General features: G+C 37.2%; 1 protein-coding gene across 2 annotated transcripts; it reads left to right on the top strand.

The window, feature by feature from the left end:
* Window positions 1-1226: 1226 nt before the first annotated feature.
* LOC135200725 (transcription factor HIVEP3-like) lies at window positions 1227-23466 on the top strand. Of its 2 annotated transcripts, XM_064229441.1 has the most exons (10): window positions 1227-1359; window positions 1825-6412; window positions 6666-6801; window positions 7876-9035; window positions 9561-9750; window positions 11060-11308; window positions 11821-12001; window positions 13169-13299; window positions 19957-20066; window positions 20357-23466. In XM_064229441.1, the coding sequence occupies exons 2-10, from the start codon at window positions 1905-1907 to the stop codon at window positions 20364-20366; spliced, it is 6675 nt and encodes a 2224-aa protein (XP_064085511.1). In that variant the 5' UTR covers window positions 1227-1359; window positions 1825-1904; the 3' UTR covers window positions 20367-23466. The 2 variants fall into 2 exon arrangements, with proteins under 2 accessions (XP_064085511.1, XP_064085432.1); XM_064229362.1 differs by lacking the exon at window positions 19957-20066.
* Window positions 23467-23808: the final 342 nt, after the last annotated feature.

Below are 23808 nucleotides of genomic sequence, written 5' to 3'. Positions count from 1 at the left end.
GGCAGCAAGGTATGTCCATTCATAACGCTGGGTGAATGGGCTCTCTCTCTCTCTCTCTCTCTCTCTCTCTCTCTCAGTAGGTCACTCTCGGACCTCCCAAAGCGTAGGTTGGTTTGATAGCCCCGAGGAAATTTCATAGCGGTACTCTCTCTCTCTCTCTCTCTCTCTCTCTCTCTCTCTCTCTCTCTCTCTCTCTCTTAGGTTGTACCTGGTGTTCAACTTGGCACAGTTTTGGGACCAGTGGAATGTGTATTTTGTGTATCCACATTTGCCAATAATTTCCGTTTTGACGGTTTCAGACTCCCAAAATGGAATGCCAATAATTTCGAGGGGGGGGGGTGGGGGTGGTTTGATGCCAGATAACTCACAATCAATCAATCAATAGGGGGTGTGAGGGAATCCATTATACGCCGTTTAACCTTGGCCACAGAGAAACGATGCTTTCTATAATTATGATTTATTCACACTCACTGACACTTCGCTAAGCAGTTACGTTGGTATGGAGATATAATTACAAGGCAAAGACCATACATGTGTAGTTGTAGCTATCAACTTCATTATATCTCACGCTTCAAATATATATAGTAGTGGGCTAACCATTCTACGATGCAAATGCCCCCCCCCCCCCCCCCCCCCCCCCCCAAAAAAAAAAAAAGAAAAAATGTAAAACATTGAAAATTGTGATGTTCAGCCAACTCCTTAAAAATCACAAGTCCACTAGCGCACACACACACACACACACACACACACACACACACACACACACACACAGAGAGAGAGAGAGGAAGGAAGAGAGAGAGAGAGAGAGAGCGAGAGAGAGAGAGAGAGAGGAGAGAAGATCCAGATAAACTAAACGTTATGCCCCTGATCTTTTCGTAACTCCATCCGGCAGTCAAATCCAGTTCCGTAGTTAAACCAGTGTCACTGTGTCTTCATTCCTCTCTCCTCTCTCTCTCTCTCTCTCTCTCTCTCTCTCTCTCTCTCTCTCAGATTGATTTTCCTTGTCTCATTCTTGTGCTTTCTTAGATGTATTAGATTAATGTTATTGCAGTTAGCCAACTAACACAGGAATTACTTTATATTGAAATGTTATATCCTTTTGACTGTTGAATTGCAAGCAGAATGCAGATTTTGGCAGCTAATTCTAAAACCTATGTATAAATAAATGAGGTGAATTCTGGATGAGGAAAGAACTGTACATTAAGCTTTCTCTACTGAAGATTTTATTAATGTTGAAATAGATTAGCTACAGCTTATTTTTGTTTTGGTCCTAATAAACATTTTATTTTTCAGGTTATGCCGTTGGCCATGGTACTTATTGGACCGTCAAAATTGTCGACATCTAATTTAATTATAATGGTAAGCCAGGAAGAAAAGTACTTATGGTTTGGATGAATAAAGATACTGTCTTTATTCATTTCTTAGTCTGATATATTAGAAGTGAATGGAAATTGTTTTTGGAAATATTTTGTCAATTTTTATAAAATTGACATTTAGTGGATTTGTAATTTGACAGAATGTAATGGAATGACTGAAAGAGATTATTTTTTAACTTCATTAATTACAGTTTAATTAAATTCACAAAAAGATTATTAAAACAGATTCCCATCATTATTTGATGCTACTTACACTGGATCCTTGTCATAGTTACCAGACTTTACTCATGAGTAAAAGCTTTTATTTTGCTTTTTTCTTCGCACATGGAAATTCATTTGTAACATTGTTTAAGTTTGGGTTTAAGCTAATCATTCAAGATGTGTATTCTCCTCTTTTTTTTCTCTCTCTCTCTCAATTTTTACTTACACCTTTCTTTCTTTTTTTCAGGCATTGGCTAGTGCGTTTCCAGTGATGGCTAAACCGTAATTCGTGATGATGCCGAAGATCTCGTCTTCTGCCAGCATCCCATGGGTGTGATCACGTGCACGGCCCCCATGAACCCTACCGGCGATGTCACCTACACACATAAGAAATTCAAGCGGGCTGCCTCAGAGGCCAATGACAACAATGCTGATCAGCAGAAGCAGCAGTCAAAACCTCCCCAGCAGTCACTGCCAAAGGATGTACAGCTTCATGAGCGGCATATTGGGAAGCAGGAGAAAACAGAAATTGCTGAAACCAGGTCCGCCGCCGTAACTTTGAGTGGCCAGTCCACTCTAAATGGTCACCTTCCTGCTCAACCAGATAACTGTCAAGTAACTAGTATTGTAGGTGGTCATCTTGCTCTAACCGATGGAGATGAGGTGAAAAGAAAAACCAGTGGCAGTGTTGGTGGAAAGTACAAATGCGATTATTGTGGGGTGTTTTGTGCCAAACCGTCAGTGCTGGACAAACATATCCGGACACATACAAATGAAAGACCCTACAGTTGTGATCATTGCCGAATAGCTTTCAAGACTAAAAGTAACTATCTCAAGCACACAAAATCTCGTGCTCACGTTCTCAAGTGTGATAATAGTGTACAAGATGGGGGAGAAGTACCTATGGAAGTTACTGATAGTGTTGATACCAACAGGAGTGATGTTCCTGCATGTTCTGGTGAGGATACTGCTGGCAGGTCAGAGTTCCAGCAACTGCCAGCTGATTTATCAGTGGCAAAGCCCTCATCAAAAGATTCTATGGCAACTAGTTCTGTTGTTCCACCAGCTTCTAAGTTGCATCAAGATGACTCGATAAAAGACAGAGGGAAGTCTTTGTACAAACCAAAATTCCGTGCTCAATATTCTCTTCAGGATGATGATGTCACCAAGGGACAAACTCCTCCTCTTCCTCTCCCACCACTGCCTGCAGGACATCAGCCAATACCATCTCATGATGCCTCACAGACAAACTGCAACACAAGTAACCCTGTAACATATCATCAACCTCATGCCACTCACAATGTGAACAGCCACCCAAGTCCAAGCCGGCACCCTGTAAGCCCAGCTCAGTTTCCTAAGCAGTGCCTCCCTCCACTTGATATTCGTGCTGCTGCTGCTACAAATAAAAAAGAGGATTCAGCTTTAAGTGGTCAGAGAAGCTCTGGAGTAACACCTTCGAGTGCCAACACCCTTTGGAAAGGGATGAAATCCCCTAGTCCAGAATTATTAGAACAACATATCACAAAACTGATTGTTGAGAACCAGGCAATTGTAGAAACTCACAATCCTCTGTGGTCTCGACGTTATCGACGCCATTCCAGTTTTGGCTCCTCCTCCAGTGAAAGTGAGGGTTCAGGAAGTGGTAAGAGCCGAAGATGCAGTCTCATTGATACTTCCAGCAAAAATTCTAAGTTAAATTCAGTTGGTACTCCTATAAGTTATGGATCTCCCCAGTCTCATTCGCGTGAACGAAGCCACTCATCAACTACCGAAGCACTAATGATTGAATCTCGGTCTTCTTACAGCCCCAGTCTTCCACCTAACCCACACCTGCCTCTTGCTCAGCCTCCGGTCACCCTCATAAGTGCTTCCAAACCTTCCATATCATCGCATGGACTTACTACCTCTTACTCTCAGTCTGACCCTGCCTTTGCTACCTCTCACATAGTCTTACATGACCTTGATCCAACGGAGGGACCACGCAAGAGGAGTATCACAGATGGCCCAGGTGTTGTGCGAGACCCAGGGAAAAGTAGACTTCATTTGAAAAATCCAGAAGGATCAGTAATAAAAAATCTTCTTTTGACTGGAATTGCTAGCACTATTGATCAAAACTTTGAACGACTAGAGCAAAGTAGAATATCTAATCAGAATGCAGCCATTCCTGCCGAAGTTGGCATGTATACTTGTACGTGGTGCAGAACAAGATGCAGTAGTCCAGAAAGCTTAGAATATCATGTGAGACATTGCTGTGGACATAGACAAGGGGGTAGTGGAAGTGAGAGAGGAACCCCTGACTCCATAAAGAGTGGTGATGGAGGGAGGTGGTCAGGAGAACAGGATGTAGCACTTGACCTCCAGAAGAAAGATCGGCTGGACATGTACGACCATGAAAGATCTTCGTCAAGGGGGTCTTCTATTTCGGTCGGGGAATCATCTCAGAGACGAGGGTCAGATGAAGATATAAAGTATCGGTTAGATTTATCACCACGTGTATATGTGAGTGAAGCCATTCGCGATGGTGCATCACCACCTACAAAGAGACGGAAAATGTCGGACCCAGAGACATCAAATCATGATAAGAATGTATTTTTATCTCCAATATTTTCCCCAAAAGGTCAAGTTGTTGGAAAAGTGGATTCCTCAATGAAAATGTTAGATGAAATGGGTAAACCAAAGGCTAGCAGCCGTCATTTTTTTGGGGGAGAAGTCCAAATATGTGATGGTAAGAATTTGAAAACAATGAGGATTGATCCTGGACAGCAACCCAGTCCTACCCTTGATATTTGCATTCCACCTCATCAGCTGGGAGGTAGTATTGTCAGATCAGACGTTTCTGTACCAACTTCAGTTGTAGTTACAATTGCCAAGTCAGGTCTTAACTCGGGAGGTACCATGGTTCAGGTTGACAGCCAAATCAGCACCTCGTCTACCAAAACAGCTCCGAGTATTGTCAATTCACTGCTGCCCCAGGAGCAGTCAGGTGTTGCAGATCCTGTCCATCAAAGTAAGATAAAATCTTCACCGCACCCTGCTAACATGTATCCTTCTGATCCTGCCCAATACCCCTTTTCTCCATTTCTCCAATATGCACCACTTCTTCAACTTCCAAATTTAACCATTCCTGGTATTCCTACGCCCGACCTCAGAGATATGTCATATCCTATGAATCCCCCAAATGCTGCAAACCAACCATACCTTCATGGACAAGCCCCTCATACACAAAAACAGAGTTCCCTCCAATCGCCAGTAGCTCATTCCAGAATTTCTCCTTTAACTCTGCCACAGGGCACACCTCATCCAGGAAGTACTCCAATGCCTCATGGAAGTGTGCCTGGCCCAACATCTGTACGCAGTAGCCTTGCAGCAGGCACTCATGGGGGTGCACTAAATGTTTCAGTAAGAGACAAGGAGAAGGAACATCCCAGAAAATCTTCTTATCCTACTCTCATTCCTGTGGGGAATGAGAAAGTACCGTATGTTCCTGGCATTCCAGGGCCATACTCTCAAGCAGGGGGTGTTGTGCAATCACATAACATGCAGAAGAGCCCATTGGCAGTGTTTACGCCACCTGTGCCGGCTCCTTCTTTATCTCCAGCAACATCCAAGGCTCACTTTGCATCCGTCCCGTCACCAGTTCCCTTATTGGTGAGCGAAGTGAAGGAAAAACATCTTCCAGCCCCAAGAATAAAAGAGATATCAAGAGATGCTTCAAGAACTCATATAAAAGAATCAAGTCATTATGTAGATTCCCCGGTACATTCTCCAAAGGTTATGCCACATGTTCCTCAAAAGGATATACTACATGGTCAGACTGAGAGACCAATATTATCTATAATTCCAATCAAGTCATCAGAAGTTAAGCCTGCAAATCCAGAAATAAGAATTCACCCAGTAATATCATCGCCAGTTACTCACCAAGAAAAAAAGGATCCAGAAAAGAAACAATCTTATTCTGAAATTCATGAGTCTGACAACTGTGTGAAAGAAGGTCCCAGCAGTTCCAAAGACTTCCTACCTCCCCGGAAGCGTCCAAATTCTTTAGCTTTGAAACCTCAGCCTTTTATGCCTAAATCAGATGCTTTGATTGGTACAACCCTAGTAAGTCCTGATACTCCAAGGCCCAAAAAAAGCTGTGTGCAGATGCTTTTGAATGGTTCAGCTTATACCTATCTGGGTCATAAGGTGTCCACAAAGTCATACTTCTGTTGTATATATAGACAGCAGCCAATGTATGTCCCTCAGTCTACTGATCCTAAGCTTTCTATGTACTCAAATTGGCAGATAAAGCCAGCAGAGGATAACCCATTGGAGCTAACACCTTACCAGAGTTTGGGTTTGTATGAGAGTCGAAAGTACAACCATGCTTATACTATTGCCAAAGAGAAAGAACTGAATTTAATTCAGACACATTCGTCATACTGGACCTTTAAGGAGGAAAAAGAAAAAAATAGGGAGAAGGAAAAAGCTGATAGTAAATTGAAAATCGAAGAAAAGGAGGTAAAAGCTGGAACTTCTATTGCAAAAGTTACAGAACACAATCCTGCTACTGAAACCAGTGGACCATCAATTAAACGTGAGCCAGATGACCAAAATGATGATTCTTCTTGCAAAACGGACGATGGAGAGGGGTTTGATGGATCTGCCAAACGCATAAAGATATTTGAAGGAGGTTTCAAAAGCACTGAAGAATATACTTACGTGAGAGGCAGAGGCCGTGGTAGATACGTGTGTGGTGCTTGTGGCATTCGGTGTAAAAAACCATCAATGCTGAAGAAACATATCCGTACTCACACTGACCTCCGTCCTTATGCCTGTACACATTGCTCTTTTAGGTGGGTATTTTATAATAAATTATACTTTGTGGTGAAAACATCTAATATCACAACAGTACTGAGTATTTCAGTTCATTATAGATTTTCCAGTTTTTGGCACCAAGTATTTTTGGTGGTTTGCCATAAGTTTAAGTGCTCTTTAAATTTTCATACGACTTTTCCTTATGTCACACCGATAAAGGGATCAGATAAAATGCTTATACAACAAAATATGATAGTACGATTCGTGTAATTTTTCTTTTTCTTTTTACAGCTTCAAGACAAAGGGCAATTTGACAAAACACCTTCGCTCAAAAGCCCATTACAAACGTTGCGTAGAAATGGGCGTGGTGCCTGTGCCAACAACTGTTGACGACAGTCACGTCAATGAAGAAGCCCTTGCTCTGCAGGTGAGAATAAGTTCAGGATGATTAGCAATGCAGCAAATGCCTTGTTAACAGATATAATTCCAAAGCAGTGTCATGTACAACTTTTTAACTTTGCATACTTTGTGGATATAAGTAACCTACTATATTATCTAAATTGCAAACCATGATTAGGATTTTGGTTGCCAAACGACACCTTTTCCTATGTTCCTTGAATATTTAACTGCGGGACCTGAGAAGAGTGACAAGCCATGTAACTGGGTATAGAGATTAAATTAAGGGAAATTCACAAATACTGGATACAAAAGAACATTAAGTGTAAACAAGTTGCATGCCATCAAATATCAGATCTTTACTTACAATCTGCTTCAAGTTTTCCTTATTCATAAAAAGCGATAACATTTTCCACGCTTATTTCTTTAAAGGCAATTTGTGTGTTTCATTTCATAAATATACGTAATGCATTTAAAATATATATAAACTTATAGTCAGTTTCCTGAAATTGACCCAAAATAGGAAGCATCCATCTTGCTTCCAATTGGCTAATATATTGTAGAAGTAGAAAGTAAATACAAGACCTCTTGATATACATATTTCCAAATACAATACTGTATTATCATTGTGTACAGTATATCTAAAAATGTCATCCAATCATCACTATCTAGTAAGCTTTTCCTAACTGAGGCAGGAAACTTAACAATGACTAGCTTTCCTAAAAAACTGAAAGGGCAGGAAACTTAAAAACAAAATGACAGATATCAGGTTTAACATATAGGTAAAATAATTTCCCTTCTACCCATTGCCATTACTTCAGTGATATCAGCTGCCTACATTTACTTTTGGCTCCAAAAAAAAAATACATTGCAGATGTTACAGTTGGTTATGGCAAAGGAATTTACTTAAATTCCTCAAATATGGTGACCTCTAACCCACATTCATACTGTTTCAGTGTTATTTTTTAATATGTAATACCCTGTGTGCAGTAATATATCAGATCAAGACTTGATTAATAAAATTAGTTGGTAAGCTACTGTGCATTGTTTAGCAAAGATATTTCAATTTTTTTTTCTCATTTTAATTTTTTTCTTTTATTTTTAGGGAAAAATGGAACAAGACAGGATTGACGATGAGGATGATGATGAAGATGATGATGAGGATGATGATGATGATGTGGATGATGATGAGGACGATGATGATATTATGGATGAAGATCAGTTTGAAGATGCTGAAGATTTAAAAGAACTTGAGGAATCAAAGCTTTACAAAGAAAAGGAGGCCTCGTCTGCCAAGGAAGCAAATGATCCAAGAAAGCCAATAACTGCTGTTCCTGCTATATCCAGGGCAGGTGTCTTGGTTATGCTTCCAAGTGTTAGTCGTTCTTTTGGCAGCTCTCAACAAACATCAGGTGAAGGAAAAGGGACCAGTGGAGACACTGGTATTGATTCTTCATCTCGTGATTCTCCCATAGATCTTAGTGTCAAGAAAATGATAGTACCCTCTAACACAGTAGGGCATGATCAAGTCCTGTCTCTGAAAAAGCACTCAGTTCCTACAAGGCCAAATTTTTTGCCTATCATGAGCAAATCTTCCGTAGCTGACCTTAGGTCACCCGTTGGCAAATTGGCATCTCCCGGTACCCCTTCAACACCCATTAGGGAACATCCCTCCGAAATTTTATCTCCTGTCACAGAGTCATCAACCCTTCTGAAGTCTATTTACAATACAACGTTGCGCATTTCTAGTGTCTCTTCAGGGGAGAGACAGAGCATTGTGCCAGATCCAACAAAGGAGAATGGTTGCAATAGCTCGATGTTACAAGCTTACTTAAAAGAGAGGGCAGTTCTGGACACGACGTTCAAAAGGCAGCAATATAAAAACTCATCATCTGATACATCCCCTGACTCTCCTCAGAGTAACTTGGTTCAGACTTCCACTGAAGTTGCATCATCATCTGCAAATCATGAGCCTTCCGAACTGCCTAAAAAATCGGAGGCTGAAGCAGAGAGTCTTGTCAAGATGAGTGTTGATGAATGCAAAAAAAATGGAAAGGAAGTTGCTAGTCAAGGCTCAGACATTGAGCAAAATCAGTCGTCCGCACCCTCATCTAGTAGTTCTGGGGGTGTTAATTCCAGTTCATCGCAGGCCGTGACGTCCCGTATGCCTACGCCTCCAGCTAACTTGACTGTTATGAACAGTGTTGGCATGGATACAAAAACGGCTTTCTTAGTACCGAGTGGGGTTGTACCTTCTCTTAGCAGGTAAGACAGTGTAGCTAATGAGAGTGTGGATATAAGGGTTGTGTTTATGGTATTTGACTGCTTACATTTTTTTTTTTTTTATCAAAGTAGATATTGTACTGAACTTAAGTAGTGACATACAGCCTTTACTGTACATCTGAATTCACAGTTTACTAACTGTGAAATTTTTTTTTTAGTTTACATTCCTATCAAATGATAGGTTTTATGATGTGCCTCATTATTTACAAGTATGGCGAGTTTTTTCTTCCATAACCAGTTTTTATTATAACCAAATTTCATTTTTTATATCCTTATTGATTATAACCAAGATATGTACAGTATTAATATTTCATATGTAATTTTCATCTTACATATTTTTTCTTTCATAGTTAGCTTGGAACATATAGATATAGAGCTCTTATTATAAAATTGCATACCTCATTATTATGACCCATTGTTATGGTTATTTTTTTATTTGACAAATTTACATTGTGTCTTCATAAATCTTTATAACTATTTTGATTTTTGCATAATCAATTTTTTCAGACTTGGAAATGATGATGGCAAATGTAAGTGCAGCATATGCCATAAAGAATTTAATAAGCAGTCACAACTAAGCATACACATGAACATTCATTACATGGAACGGCCTTACAGATGTGATTCTTGTTCTGTGTCATTTAGAACAAATGGCCACTTGCAGAAACATAAACGGTCCCTAAGTCATTTTAACAAGGTAAGTCTCTGTAGCATACTTCAAATTAAAAGTAATACATGCTAATTATTATGTATTTATTGTCATCATTTTTTTAGGAAAAGGTTGTTTTCACGACTTTTTGTCATAGCTTAACAATCCTTTCATCATTTTTCCAATTAATCTTTTAAGATTTTTTGACACCTTGTTAAAGAGGTGCTGTTGGTTACAGAAAACAGCATTCCTAGCTGAATATAGTACTATAATACTATCATTTTTACAACAATAGGTTAGTTAGTACAGTGTTTCATACAGACTTATTAGTTGGTTATGGAAAACAGCATACCAAGTGTACAGTAATACATTTTCACATTAGGTTGATTGATTAGTGTTTCATAGAGGGAATTTTTGTAGTTTGTGTTTTGGTTTTTATTACTGAATTACTGGCTGCTACATGTTTAGCCTTATTATTGTGTGCAGTAGTATCTCTTTATTTGTAATGTCTTGCAACTGCACAAAATAAGCAGCGCAAGCATTAAATAATTTTGGCTGTCTGAGACTTATTCACATAGATTACTTATCTCTTTTTCCCTTTACTTATGAATTGTTATTAAATACATAGGCACTTAAATTTTTGCAGATCCCTTTTATTCTGTATGGATTATCAAATGATTTATCATGTGTGGTCACTTACTATCTTTCCTTCTACCCCATTACCACATGGGTTATCCATCTTAATATTATCCAATGGTGCATTACTATATTACTGTGTTGTGTCATATTTGTGCTGGACATCATACATATGCATGCAAACTGATGAATATAACATTACCTTAAAAAGTTTTTATGAAAACTACTAATGTTAATGGCACAAAGAACCAGATATAAAGCAGTATTCAAATTGGTTGCCACCCCATTTATCACGCTATTGTGTTTTTAGTGTAAGGTATTTTGAATTAATAAGTATATATTGAGTGAACACTTTGGCTTCTGACAAAAAATTTTTCAATAAAACTTTTCATGAGTCTGGCATCTGCAAATGACCTAAAAACTCTTAAGAAATTTAGTTTCAACACCGAGGTAAAAAAGTGAGTGTATCTCTCCTTAGCATTCCTTGCAATAACTAGTAGGCCACCACTTCTCACTAGGCTGTGTACCTCTTCAGCTTTTGCAAACACAATTTACTGTCGATGTAAATGAAAAGTAGGATAAAATACTGCAGTACATTACAAAAAAAGGGGGGGCCGGGGGTGCAGTTACATTAAAACCCATAACTATATATTAGTTATATTTTTTCATTAGATTGAGTTACAGTACCATATTTTAGTGTTGAAAGTTATGATTTTTGCAGGTTAATATGAACATGACCTTTGGGACACCAAGCACTGATAATCCCCGTCCCTTCAAGTGTCACGACTGTAAGATAGCCTTCCGTATTCATGGTCACCTGGCTAAGCATCTCCGCTCTAAAATGCACATCATGAAGTTAGAGTGTCTTGGAAAACTGCCCTTTGGTACTTATGCTGAGATTGAGAGGTCTGGTGCCAATCTCAATGAAATTGACACCACAGACTGTGATAATTCGTTGGAAAGTTTACAGGTTTGTTGTTTGTGTTCATAAGTAATATTTTGTTATAGTTAAGACATACTTAAGACTTTATTTACAATAGCTTCTTGTATGTATGTTTATTGCAGGGTTATTAAGCAGTTAGCATTGTTATTGTAGTACATATCTCCTTCAGATAAAGTGATAATAGTTTTAATTTTTTAGTACATTTTTCTTATGCAGCATTCCTTCAATTTCTTTTCAAGGTTTTAAGCCCTTGAATTGCTAATCAATACAATTTTTATACTGATTAGCAGTTTGAATGGAAGTTTTAGAGTGAGATCTTTTCATTGATTTGGTAGGAATAATGCAAACTATCTTAAATATTGTCATTTTGTACAAATAAACATATATATGTATAGTTTTCTTGTAGCTAGTTAACCATTGAGTTTAAATGGATGATTTTAATGAGAGAAAAATATCCTAAGTTACTCTTTTTACTTGTTGTTACTCATGAATTGTTACATATCACAGTACAGGAAGTATTAAAAGTTACAATTTCGCAGTCTATGGCGACACGTTTGTATGAAAAGGAGCCGGGCAAGTTGGCAGCTTGGCAAACTTCTCAGGAGAGACTCCACCACCGAGTACGCACGGTCAGCAATTCCTCCACAAACTCAGATGACTATCCACTTGGAGATGAGCAGGATGATCCTCTGTCTGGATGTGGAAATGATGAAGACACTGGTGATTATATTCATATTTGAATTTGGTTGATATTTGCAGCTTCCCTGCTGGAAATTGTTGGTAGTTCTACGAATTTTTTGACAAAATTCATAGCAGAATTATTATTATTATTATTATTATTATTATTATTATTATTATTATTATTATTATTATTATTATTATTATTATTATTATTATTATTATTATTATTATAATATTAATCTCCACTATTGTTATGGTAAAGTTTGTTTTTACCCATCACATAATGAAATTTGCCAAGAAGGTACACCATGAACCCTTGATTATTTTACTCAAAATATTATTACAAACCAAATTTCAAGGCCATAAGGTTATGATATTAAAAATCATCTTCCACCATTATTTAATGTTATGCAGTACAGTAATATTAAAAAGAATATTGATATTGCACTTACCTGTTAATTTCCAATTCTCTTGTCACCTCAAAACCTTGAAGCATTTCCAAAATGACTTGATTATGAAATGCATCAATTCCCTTTCCCTCTGCATCATATATAATGAATATTTTAAGGTTCACCTCAAGTGGTAGCCCTAATAGGGACCCTAGTGATAGTCCTGAACAGGGAAGGAAAACCTAATTTTTACGTCTTATGATATTTGAACGTATATGACAGTAAATTAATATGATAAAATATTTTGTTGAATGGAGATTAAAGAGCTCATGTACAAAATTCTTCGGCCTTCATTTCCAAGTAGTTTAAATCAGAATGCTGGAAGCAGAATTAGTTTGTATTGGATTTGTCTTATCATTTTCTTGTCATTCCATCAGACAAAAACTTTCTTAGATTAAATCATATCAAATTTACTTTTTCATCAGAATTACCTTTATGGGATTAGACAGACAGTTATGAGCTATTTCTGCTGTCCTTTATCTTTTGTGTGTTCTGCCTCTTACAGGTAAATTCATGAATTCATAACATGCCTGAGTTGTTATAAAAATAAAGAATTTTAGACATTTTTTAAAAATTATGTCCTGTAACTGATCATTTTCAGCCATTGTTTATGCTTAATGTGTGAAACAGTGTCTTGGCTTAAGGGTTTTTTGCTGTTGATATAATGCTAGGCTTTTTGATATTCAAATGAAATTGAGTCTAGTAATTTACTGACTGGAAACATAAACATAAGTTGCTTTGAATTGCTTATAAACAGAGGGTGATGATGATGAGGAGGTGCCAATTGCTCAGGAGCCAGGAAGTGCAAATATACCTGTTATGGGACCATCAGCGAGTGAATCATACAGTCCACAGTCAAGTACGCTGCAGACCATCGAAATTGGTTCAGTGAGTACAGATTACATTAGTATAGCTTTAGTTTGGTTTCTTTTGTTACTGAAGAATGAAGCGTTTTCAATTGCATTTTGTTTGTTGTCGAGTTACTTTCATATGAAAGGACTCCATGGAAGTTTCTGGCCTTTTTGACTTTCAGAAAAAATGTGTGGTCATTATAATGTTCAGTATTGTTATTGGTATTGATACAGTTGTATTGTGTACTGTGTTTATAAAGTAACAGTATGATTATTTAGTTGCCACTTGCTCTTTTGTACAGTACAAGCCTATTTTGACCCATTCCAGTTAACTGAAAGGCACATTTTATTGTGTACCAGTTTGAAAACTATTATCAGCCATTAGAAAGTCATCTTGTGTCATGGGTGTGGTGTTCTGGTAATATCCTGGAATGACTGCATTGATCATAGTTCTTTGACTAAGTCTGACTACCATAATTTTAAATGTTTTTAAGTAGAAACACACTTTCCCATATGGAAGCTTCAAGTGGTTCTCTTCTTCTTTTTTTTTTGTGTATAGATGAAAATAATTTTGTTTTGCACAACAAACCTGTCATTTACGTACAGTTAGGCCACATTTGTTGTTTTCAGTTGACCAGATAGTTCATTTTACCTTGAAAGAAAGCTGCCATCATCCTGTGGTACTGAGCATCCTTGGGTGGTTCTTGATAGGAAACAGGGCCAGTCTTTTGTGTTTCAATAGGGAATACTGACTAATGATTCATCTTTAAGTTACATGCGATCATATATGGTTTTAGTTACTATGGATTACCACTGGAGACTATTTTGAAAGAACTTGCATATTTTTATGAATGCAGTGTTTATATTATTTTGAAAGATGAGCTAGTCATCCTATTGTGCTTCATGTTTGAACTTACTGTTGACATTTCTTTTATACTGTAGTAAATTTTTTCTGCTATCTTCAGTACTAAGATTGACAACTTCTGTTTTTCTTTTGTTTTTATTTACTTGCTTTCTTGTTTAATTGAGCATTGGATTGGTATTAGTATTCATTGCAGTACTAGTTGTATGTTAATCATTGAGTTACACTGGTTATTAGTGCAAGGCTAATTTTTTGTATTTCCTCTTGATATAATTTAGTTCTTTGTATGTGTAAAATGCACAAGAAAATGTAGTTAATTGGTGGTCTTATAAACTACAGATAAATTTTATTTAGCAGGATTTGTAAATGAAATATACTCCACCAGGGGTTAAGAGAATAAATGATTTGGTTGATTTGCCTTACTGATTGCTGGCATCATACAAGAAAGGTCATCAAGGAATTAAAAGTCCTTGTCAATTTTGGTGGTGTTAAAACAGTATCTAAAAAGTTCAAATATTCAACTGTATTTTTACAAGGATATCCTAATTATGTTATAGGGTATGTACTCAAGTTAGATATTTCCTATTACTGTCAGAAAGGTTTAAAAATTGTAGTATAATATTTTGACCTTATGCAGGAATTGATAGTAATGGATTAATATAGGTTAAGGGGATATTTGTGTGGCATTGCCAAACAAAAGTGGTCATTGTAACATAATGGGTAGACCTCACTCAACCTCATCAACATATTGTGCATGAGTAGGGTAAGGTTGCATTTCTTTAGAGTTTACAATGACAGTGCAGGCAGGCATATGGCCATTGACTGATTTATCATCACAGAATTTTGACAAGACACTGGTCTCCATGAGTGGAAAAGTAGTGGAGGACTGACATTAGGACAAAAAGGGCATGAATTTTGATCAATTTTGTTTTCTCACACCTGAAAAATACCTAATACTAATTTTTTGTCCAACATGAGAAGAGTTTTCTCATACATTTGACTTGAAAAGCTTGACATGTTTTACAGTTGTGGTTGATTTTCGTTTTACAAGTAAAATACGGTAGTTCCTGAAGATACATTAAAATCGCTACATCAGCCATCAGTCATTAATTTGTGTTTTGTGGGGAAACCCTGATTTACGGGGTCGTGTTTTGTTGCTTTGGATGGCAAGCACCCGAAGGGCCTTACAATACTTCCCCCCTCCCCCCATAAAAACTCTTGGAGATGAATCATCCTCTGGAGATTGTATGCTGGTTTTAGTCTGTCTACCAAGATCCAGGTAGTTCTTCCATCCAGTGACATCTTGTAGCACTTATGTTTGTGCTGCAGGATGCAGTGAAGTCCCAAGTAAGCAGGGGAGAGTCGTGGGGGTAGGTATACATCTATCCTGACAAGCGCATATTTTGTACACTCGAGTTCTGTGAGGGTGTAGGATTTCATTGCCACAACGGCTGATTTTTTTCTACTGCTCTATGGACCTCAGACTGGATGGTGGGCATTTGGTATTTGAAATACGTCAGCAGTTATTGCTAATGATTGTTCGTAGAGTCCTTCAGTTGGCAAAGCAGTGATTGCTGATTCCAGTCCTAATAAAATCCATGACAACTTTATCTCCTATTATGACATGTGGCAGTGAGGGCTGCTTTAAGGGAGTGATGGAACCAATCGACCATACCATTGGTTTCTGGGTTGTAGGCCATTGTAAGGTTTATTTTTATCCTGAGGCTGGAGGCGAGGGAGCTCCAGTGAGCTTAAGTGAAATTAGCCTCCTATTGCTGGTGATATACTGAGAGACTGTGATAGCCTATCCAATTGATTTGAACTTTTGCACAACTTTCTTCAGTCTGCTGTTTGATAGGTGTTGCTCAGGCCATCTGGTAATTTGGTCAACGATAGTGAAGAGGTATCTGCACCCCTTTGAGGGGGGATAGGGGCCTCACAATGTTTGTTCTTTTTTTTAACCTTTTATGTTGTGTGTTGTGCTATATTTTCTGATTTCACTCAGGAGCAGTGTATTGTAGCGGCAGGGAAATCTGGCTTGATGTCTGTCTCTTTGTCACTTGAGGTTGTGGTTGTGTGGTGGCTGCTGCTGCAGGTGGTCAAGTGGGCTCTTGTATCTGGACCAGACGAACTGTGTCTACCATTTTGAGAAATTCCTTGAGAGGCATGGTGGATCTGTTGGGAAATACAGTGACTGTTTTGTGCCACAACTTCTTCTGGAGGACTTCTTGCACAAAGTCCAGTGTCATCTCTGGTGGGCCATTGGTGGTAGGGATTGTTATTAGCCGTCAAGAGTTGCTTGCAGATGTGTCAGGGCCGTTGATCTCCTATTGCCATTCCTATGTTATATAGGAATTTTCCTTTATGTGATGGTGGTGTCTGGCTTGGCTAACCAATCTCCTCTTTGTTCGAAGACATCATCGGGTAGGAATTCCAGGATGGCATCAGCCTTCCGTAACAAGGATATGATCGTTTTTTACCTGAAGAGATCATCTCTATCCTAAAGAACCAGGCCTCTGGGTTATGTGTTGTGAAGGTGGGCAGGGGGACTAATTGTGCTATGGCTGTGTCAGGAACTTTGATTACTTGATGAAAATAAAACAATTCATGCCAACAGCTTGACTATGTCAGGAGCACTAACACACAAGAGCAGAATTTACAACTGTAGGTAGGAGCATGGCCATGCCTAGGTCAGCTACATTGGTGGGCGACGAACAGTCATGCTTACATTAAAAACTATGATGAGAACTGTAACCAGAAAGATCTGCATCCAGTGATCAGACTGTCCTGAGTCAACACCCATGTTTCAAATAAAAAACCACATCAAGAACAACATGATGCCTAAATCAGAACCATATCCACATCATGCCAAGAGCCATATCCAAAGCAGCAATGCACAATCCAAGTGTGAGCCAGGACCAGAGCCACACCATGACAGGAGCAAAGTCCAGTGCAATGCTAACTAGACTGTATCAAGTTAGGACCAGGATCAAATTATGCCAATGCCAATTGGTGCCAAGGGCTCCATCCATTTAAGCAGTAGACAAGATTAGAGCTAAGCCAACTTATTGACTGTAGCACAAGATATTAAAGTTTCAGATTTCCATAACACTACAGACCAAAGAGGTTAGGAAATCTTAAGTAGTCTTTATGCTGTGACCTTCTGCCCAGTCACTACTGATTTAGGTGAGTACTGTGACATTCAGCCAGTCACTACCAATTCAAGTGATTATTGAAGAGCCCAAGATTTACTATATGCTATGAATGATGAGCTAATGTTAATATAGAAGTAGAAGGCTGGAAAAGGCAACATAATTATGCTGCCCAAGTGTTCAGTTCTGTCTTTAGAACCAGCATCTACTTCGGACCTGTGTCAGGATAGAGCAGTTGTTATATACAACCAGTACCTCCTATGAGTTAGCAGCTGGTTATAGCTGTTGGATACTTCTGCAAAGATAAGATCATATTTGATGGCTAATGACTGGATTTTGTCTGAGATTTCTTGACCTGCTTCCAGAGATATGAGTCTTCCAACCCTCGAGTCTCTTTAATGGTTGTTCTAGACGAAGGTGGAGCTAGTGGCCAAGTTCTGAATCCTTATCTTGAGATTTACTTTACAAAATAGGATTTCTGTCTTGCAAAAACTACAAACTATTTGTGAGTCAGGGTCTGATATTTATATTAGTCCCAAAAAACTCGAGGACAGATCCTTCCAGATCTCAATTGGCCAGTCTGGCTTGTTTTGGCAAATATAATATTTTCTACTAAATTGTAATTTGGACTAATTGTTTTTATAGGTGGAGGGAAACAGTTTTTTTAAATTTTTTATACAACAAAATGAGGAACCTGTTTCTTGCCTGGGACTTATGTGTGCTCACTCATGCAATGTACCACAGGATAATGATCCTTTCTTGCAATTGAAACTGATTTCTCTGGATACTGAAGACTATGAATGTAGGCTAATCATAAGTAATGGGGTCTGAATTAAGAAATAAATTCCAAGTTTTGAATTTTTGTTTTCTTTTTTTACTATGACGGACAGAATTAATGTGCATTGTATTGCTAAAAATATAAGTCAGTAATGTAGATGTTGCATAATTATGAATTCTTTGTATTTATGCTTACTGTTATTAACTTTACAAATATTTATAACAGTCAAGTGCATACATTCTTTAATGTGAAATTTTAAATAGAAGATGAAACTACAATACACTGTAAGGTTCTTGATATTGGAGGTTACTAACATTACGGGAGATTGCATGGCGTTAGTCTACCAGATCCTTTTTTAATTACCGTATATTTCGGCGTATAAGTCGACCCTTTAGCACCCAAAAATCATGCCAAAATTAGGGGGTCGACTTATCTAACAGTAACAAAAAGTGAATCTTTATTATTTTGGCATATCGGTACAGGAATCCAGGCTTTACAGTAGGCTATTAACAATGACAGCCTTGTTGAGGTAACTATGTATGTAAATATCCAGTATTAAAACATTTCACACTGTAATACGACAATAATAATACATTAGAACATCCATTACCTTAAATAAAATGAAAAAAATCTAAGTAACTTGAAGAAACCCTAATCGCACAGCAAGCGTAAACATTGCGTAGCCATTTGTAGTACAGTAATTGACAAGGATGCGTTCACTCTGACAGTTTTGTATTTACCGGGGTAATGTTCAAAAACACTTATGGTATGAAATCTTTATTTATCACTATGAAATAAAAAAAAATTAAAATGTAATAGTAAATATGTATTTAAAATCCTTCAAAATTACTTGAGTCATCGTCACTTGAATTAAACAATTCATCAAACAAATTATCATTCACGGTTTCAGCATAAGGATCCTAGTTTAAATCTGGTGAATCAACTGCAGGTTCGTTTTCCCTCAAATGAGCCTGTTTATGACATAGAAGAACCAATGGTCAAGAATTTTCCAACATAATAAAATACCGGGACGTCGTTTTAACAACCCAATCAAAATATTAACTTGAGTGGCAGTTTGTACATACATATATACGTAGGCTGTTATGCAGCGTTAGTTAGCGCTTTGTTTGTTTACATTACACTCGAGTAACGTATCTTTCGTTTCGTCATTTCTAATCATATTTGCCGGTATTCATCTTTTATATATTACACAGATTTGTTAATATACCGAGTATATTTCCTGTATTTCTTATGGTAAGTAGAGCAACATATGTACCGTAATTACATTCAGGTTATTTTATATACGTTTTACCCTGCTGCTTATTTTGAGCGTACGGTTGGCCTCACATTTTATAGGTCGACTAATATACCCGATATTAGTTAAAATCATACAAATTTACTCAGAATTGGGGGGTCGACTTATCTTCCGGTCGACTTATACGCCGAAATATACGGTAATATATTCTTTAAGGACTTGTCACCATCAAGATATGATGTAGTAACTTATTTGATCGAGTTGTGAGATAATAATTTTTAAATTACTCTACAATATGACTTCTAAGCTGTCTGTTGCATGGGACTATATTTTTCACTGTGGTCCCTTAGTCTAATACATTAACTTATGGACTGAAAATTTTAAAAATATTTCTTATCTTATTGGGGACTTTGCATAATTTTAGCATGGTTCATCCTTATTCTAGCTGGCATTAATAGAGGTTCATACTGATTTTTCCATGGGTTAGTTGAAAGCACTTTGTTTCATTTTAGGTGTAAAAGAATCCACATGGTGATGGTTAATCTGAAGGGAGTAGTGTTTCTCTATCGTTGTAACTGTAGTTGAATTGCAAGTCTTCTTCCTTTAGTCTTCCCAACATCCCATAGCCTCCCATCCCTCCCCCCCAGGGTGCTACAGCTGGCCTCCTGGCATGCTACCTCTGCCATGAGAAGTTTCTTGATTTGGAGCACCTTAGTGGTCACCTGTACAATGTGCACAAGGTATCCATCACCTACCGGTATGTTGGGCACACCAAGAACCTTGCTACTACACTTGAAGTATCATCCTCATCTGTGAATGATTACAAGACACTAGTATTGAATGGCCAACCTGTAATTTAGAAGACTTCATTATTAATTAATTCATAATAACGAGTAGTAATCATGCATGACTGAAAGTCAGTAATGAAATAAAATAAGACCAAAAGTGCTGACATCTGAAGGTGTATTTATTTCAGTAGTCTTAGCATGTCTTTCAGGTAATTTTCTATTTCTTTGACTAACAGGAAATTTTTTATTTATATTTCAGCAACAGCTAACCCAACCTGTGGTGCAGCCTTTCACATGTGGACTGTGTGAAGCAAAGTTTTCAAGCCACAGTCAGTTGATCATTCACAGTCAGCAGAATTGCATAGTGAAATCCTCTTGACCACATGCTTCAAGACTGGACTCTTAGTAAGTAGAAAATGCAACCTAAAAAACATATACTAAACACTGCTGGAAAAGCAAATCGCACACAGAGTAACTTGGTGCTAATGAAGAGCTATTGAAAGTAAGGGAATACTTGAAGTGGAAATGTGGAGAGAACCCATGGTGTTCTTTGCAGATAGAAGAATGAAAATTTCTTCAGCCAGTGAAATTCATGTATGCAAATTTGCCAAATAGATGGAAAACAAGATATAAAAATCATGGCCTTCTTTCCAGATGTAAAAACTCTAAAAGGAGATACAGGGTAAAGGGAATTTGAAGCAGTTAGCTCTGAAGAGCTTTATTCCACTCCGTTTTGAGTGAATTTATTTGATAATGAAAAATCAACACCTTAAGATTTCTCGTGCAATTTCGATATTATGACAATTGCATTCCTGTTAGTGTCAGTCCATTATAAGAATTCATTTGTGTTGATGGCAACCGTAGATTTTGAGCGGATCAGAGAATATCGGTGGCATTCATTACTTCTGGAAAAGCACAGCAGTTAGTTAGTGAATGGAACATTTGAAGAGTTTTAAAATTGATATTTAATCATCTGTAAGTTTAACCATCAAAGGATATATTTTTGAATAAGGATATATGAACAGACTTTTGTAACGAAAATAATGGTATGAGAATCAGTGAAAATATAAATAAAATGCAGTTCATTTCACAGGACAACCTCAAACTGTGTCTTTGGGACACAGAGTGGGAAACTTTATGTGGACGTTATAAGGACAGCAGTTTTAGGTACAGTATGTGATATTGTGGTTTTCTTACTGAACTGTGAAAAGTCACAAGATACGTAAGAAATCTTGATATTAGAACCACCGTATTGCGAGATTGGTGGGAAAGACGAGAACATTCGATTAAGTTTTGTGATGCTCAAGAATGTGTGGTTATAAGAGTTTCTCAAGGCTCACGGGCATGACCACACTATAGGGTTATGCTGTGTGTTGTGAGTTCCAATGTACAGTACTTCCAGTCTACTGAGCTCCTGCAGCTACGAGTTACTTTCTTTTATTTTTTTTTTGAAGGGTGGATGATACTGTATGTATTTTTATTGTACATTATTTGTAATGAATTTGTATAGACACTGTGCCAATACTGTATCACTCACCTTTTATTTTTTTTTTTTTTGGTTTGAGAGGGATGGATAGATTTCATTTATGTAGCTAATAGGGTTGGTTGTCTGCCATACTACTTTTGTGTGTGGGAACTGCTACTTGTTTACTGTAGATAGATTTTTAAACGTTTTGTGACAACTACAGTTCAACTGGGAGAGCTAGATGTTCCAATGGATATGCCAGATTGTTTTTTCTTTGACAAGTCTGTATTTCCAGCCATGTGCAGTACAATAATTGTATGGCATTTTTTGAGATCTTTAGGGTGAACCTTCCTCTTGTCTTGACATTTTAATGAAAAGACAGGAATTTTAAGGAGAAATATGGTACTCAAAAATTGTCAACATGGAGTCTATTTTGATAACTTTTAAATATCACATTTGCACTTTATGTGCACATAGTACATCACTCAGAAATGTAATTCATAGATCCACTTCCTACTGAGTCTTCATTGTGGCAGAACTTGATCATCGTCATTTTATTTTCCAGCAGTTCTACCAATATAAGTTCCAGTTTGGGTGGAAGCCTTTGTCACACTTAAAATACCTTGTAGGTAGAAAACAGTTAGCTCAAGAATATACAAATGCAGCAAAAACGTTTTGTAATACAGTCACACATGACCAAAGGTGATTTAGGCTTCACCACAGCTGAACTTAGAGCACAAATCAACTAGTTGACAATCTTTTGTATTGCTATCTCAGGGGCATGGAATGCTCATTTAACATTTGGTATGAGCTGTGAAATGTAGGAATATATACTGTACATAGACTGTATTTCAAGTCTGCCCTTTTGTTTAAATTTTGGAAGTTTACAGAAAATTGGGAATTTTACTAATGGTGCTAATATAAGATTGCCAAAGATATGAGCAGAAAATTTGTGAAATAAGAAATAAACATCTGATTTTAGCATATCCTATAACTGATTTCAAAAATAGCATTGTTAGATAACAGCTTTTCACAAAAGTATGATGCAAATATGGTAAAGAAGTTACACGCTATTATTTTTGGTAATAATTGTTACAGTTACAGATTTTTATTTTATAGTTTGAAAAGATATGTCAAGAAATATTTGCTTATTGTGAGGTAAGCAGTTGTTGCAGTACAGAAGTTAAAAACTCTTGTAAATGGAGGTTTCAATATTGACCTGCATTTCAAAGCTCAGCCAGCTAAGATGTTCACACTTCTGCAGTATTTGCTCTCAATCTTGGAAAGTTACAATGAAATGTTTGATTTTGTATTTTGGAGTAAACTTCAATTGTAATCTGCAAATTTTGACTATTGAATGTCTTTGGGTAAGTCTGAAAAATTGGGGATACTGTTTTAACAACTTTTTACGATGAGAAGTGTTGGGGGCAAACCTTTCTTTTTTTAAATCACAGTTATTTTTTTAAATGAAATTTAACAAATGCATATCAGCAGCCTAGTTATGTTTTAAATTTTCCCTTATTTAAATAAATCATTGTTAAAAATTGTCCAGTTAGGTTCTTGTTGACTGTTTTTATGAGAACTGAGTTTGTAGATTGCACTGTAGGAAAACTGTGCATTAATTTGAAAGTTTTATTATGTTTTCTGTAAATTTCTGTAACTACCATGTATGTTCAACCTGGCTTAGATGTTATGTTAAACTTAAACTGCTGCTTTTTATACAGATATATATTTTCAGTTAAATTAATTGTGGAAGGTTTGAATTTATGTAACCTTAAATTACTGCTAAATATATTTCTGTGAGTGAAATTACAAAAGCCATGGAAAGCAGTTATTTCTGTGACTGTTAATCATTCCAGCATCTTGAAAAAAAGAGAGACACTGGTCATCCTTACTTCAGACATTCATTCAAACAATATAAATATGTTTCAAGGATTGGTTTGATATGTGTATGTCATGTTTTGAAGAGAGATGGGTATGTGTATGTCATGTTTTTATGACAAGTGATAGTACATTAAAGTACTCCAATTTTTACATACTTATAAGATATTGGGAAGTCATTGGTCAACTAATCAGTCTAGTATGTCAAGTTCTCTCTCTCTCTCTCTCTCTCTCTCTCTCTCTCTCTCTCTCTCTCTCTCTCTCTCCTCTCTCTCTCTCTCTCTCTCTCTCTCTCTCTCTCTCTCTCTTCTCTGTGGGGTTTGCTATATTGAAATTTAAACTACAAATATAAATTTCAGTGATGC

This window comes from Macrobrachium nipponense, chromosome 11 (assembly GCF_015104395.2).
Source record: "Macrobrachium nipponense isolate FS-2020 chromosome 11, ASM1510439v2, whole genome shotgun sequence".
In the NCBI taxonomy this organism is placed as follows: domain Eukaryota; kingdom Metazoa; phylum Arthropoda; class Malacostraca; order Decapoda; family Palaemonidae; genus Macrobrachium; species Macrobrachium nipponense.
Note: the sequence above shows the minus strand (reverse complement) of the source record. Positions and strands in the feature narration are given on the sequence as shown.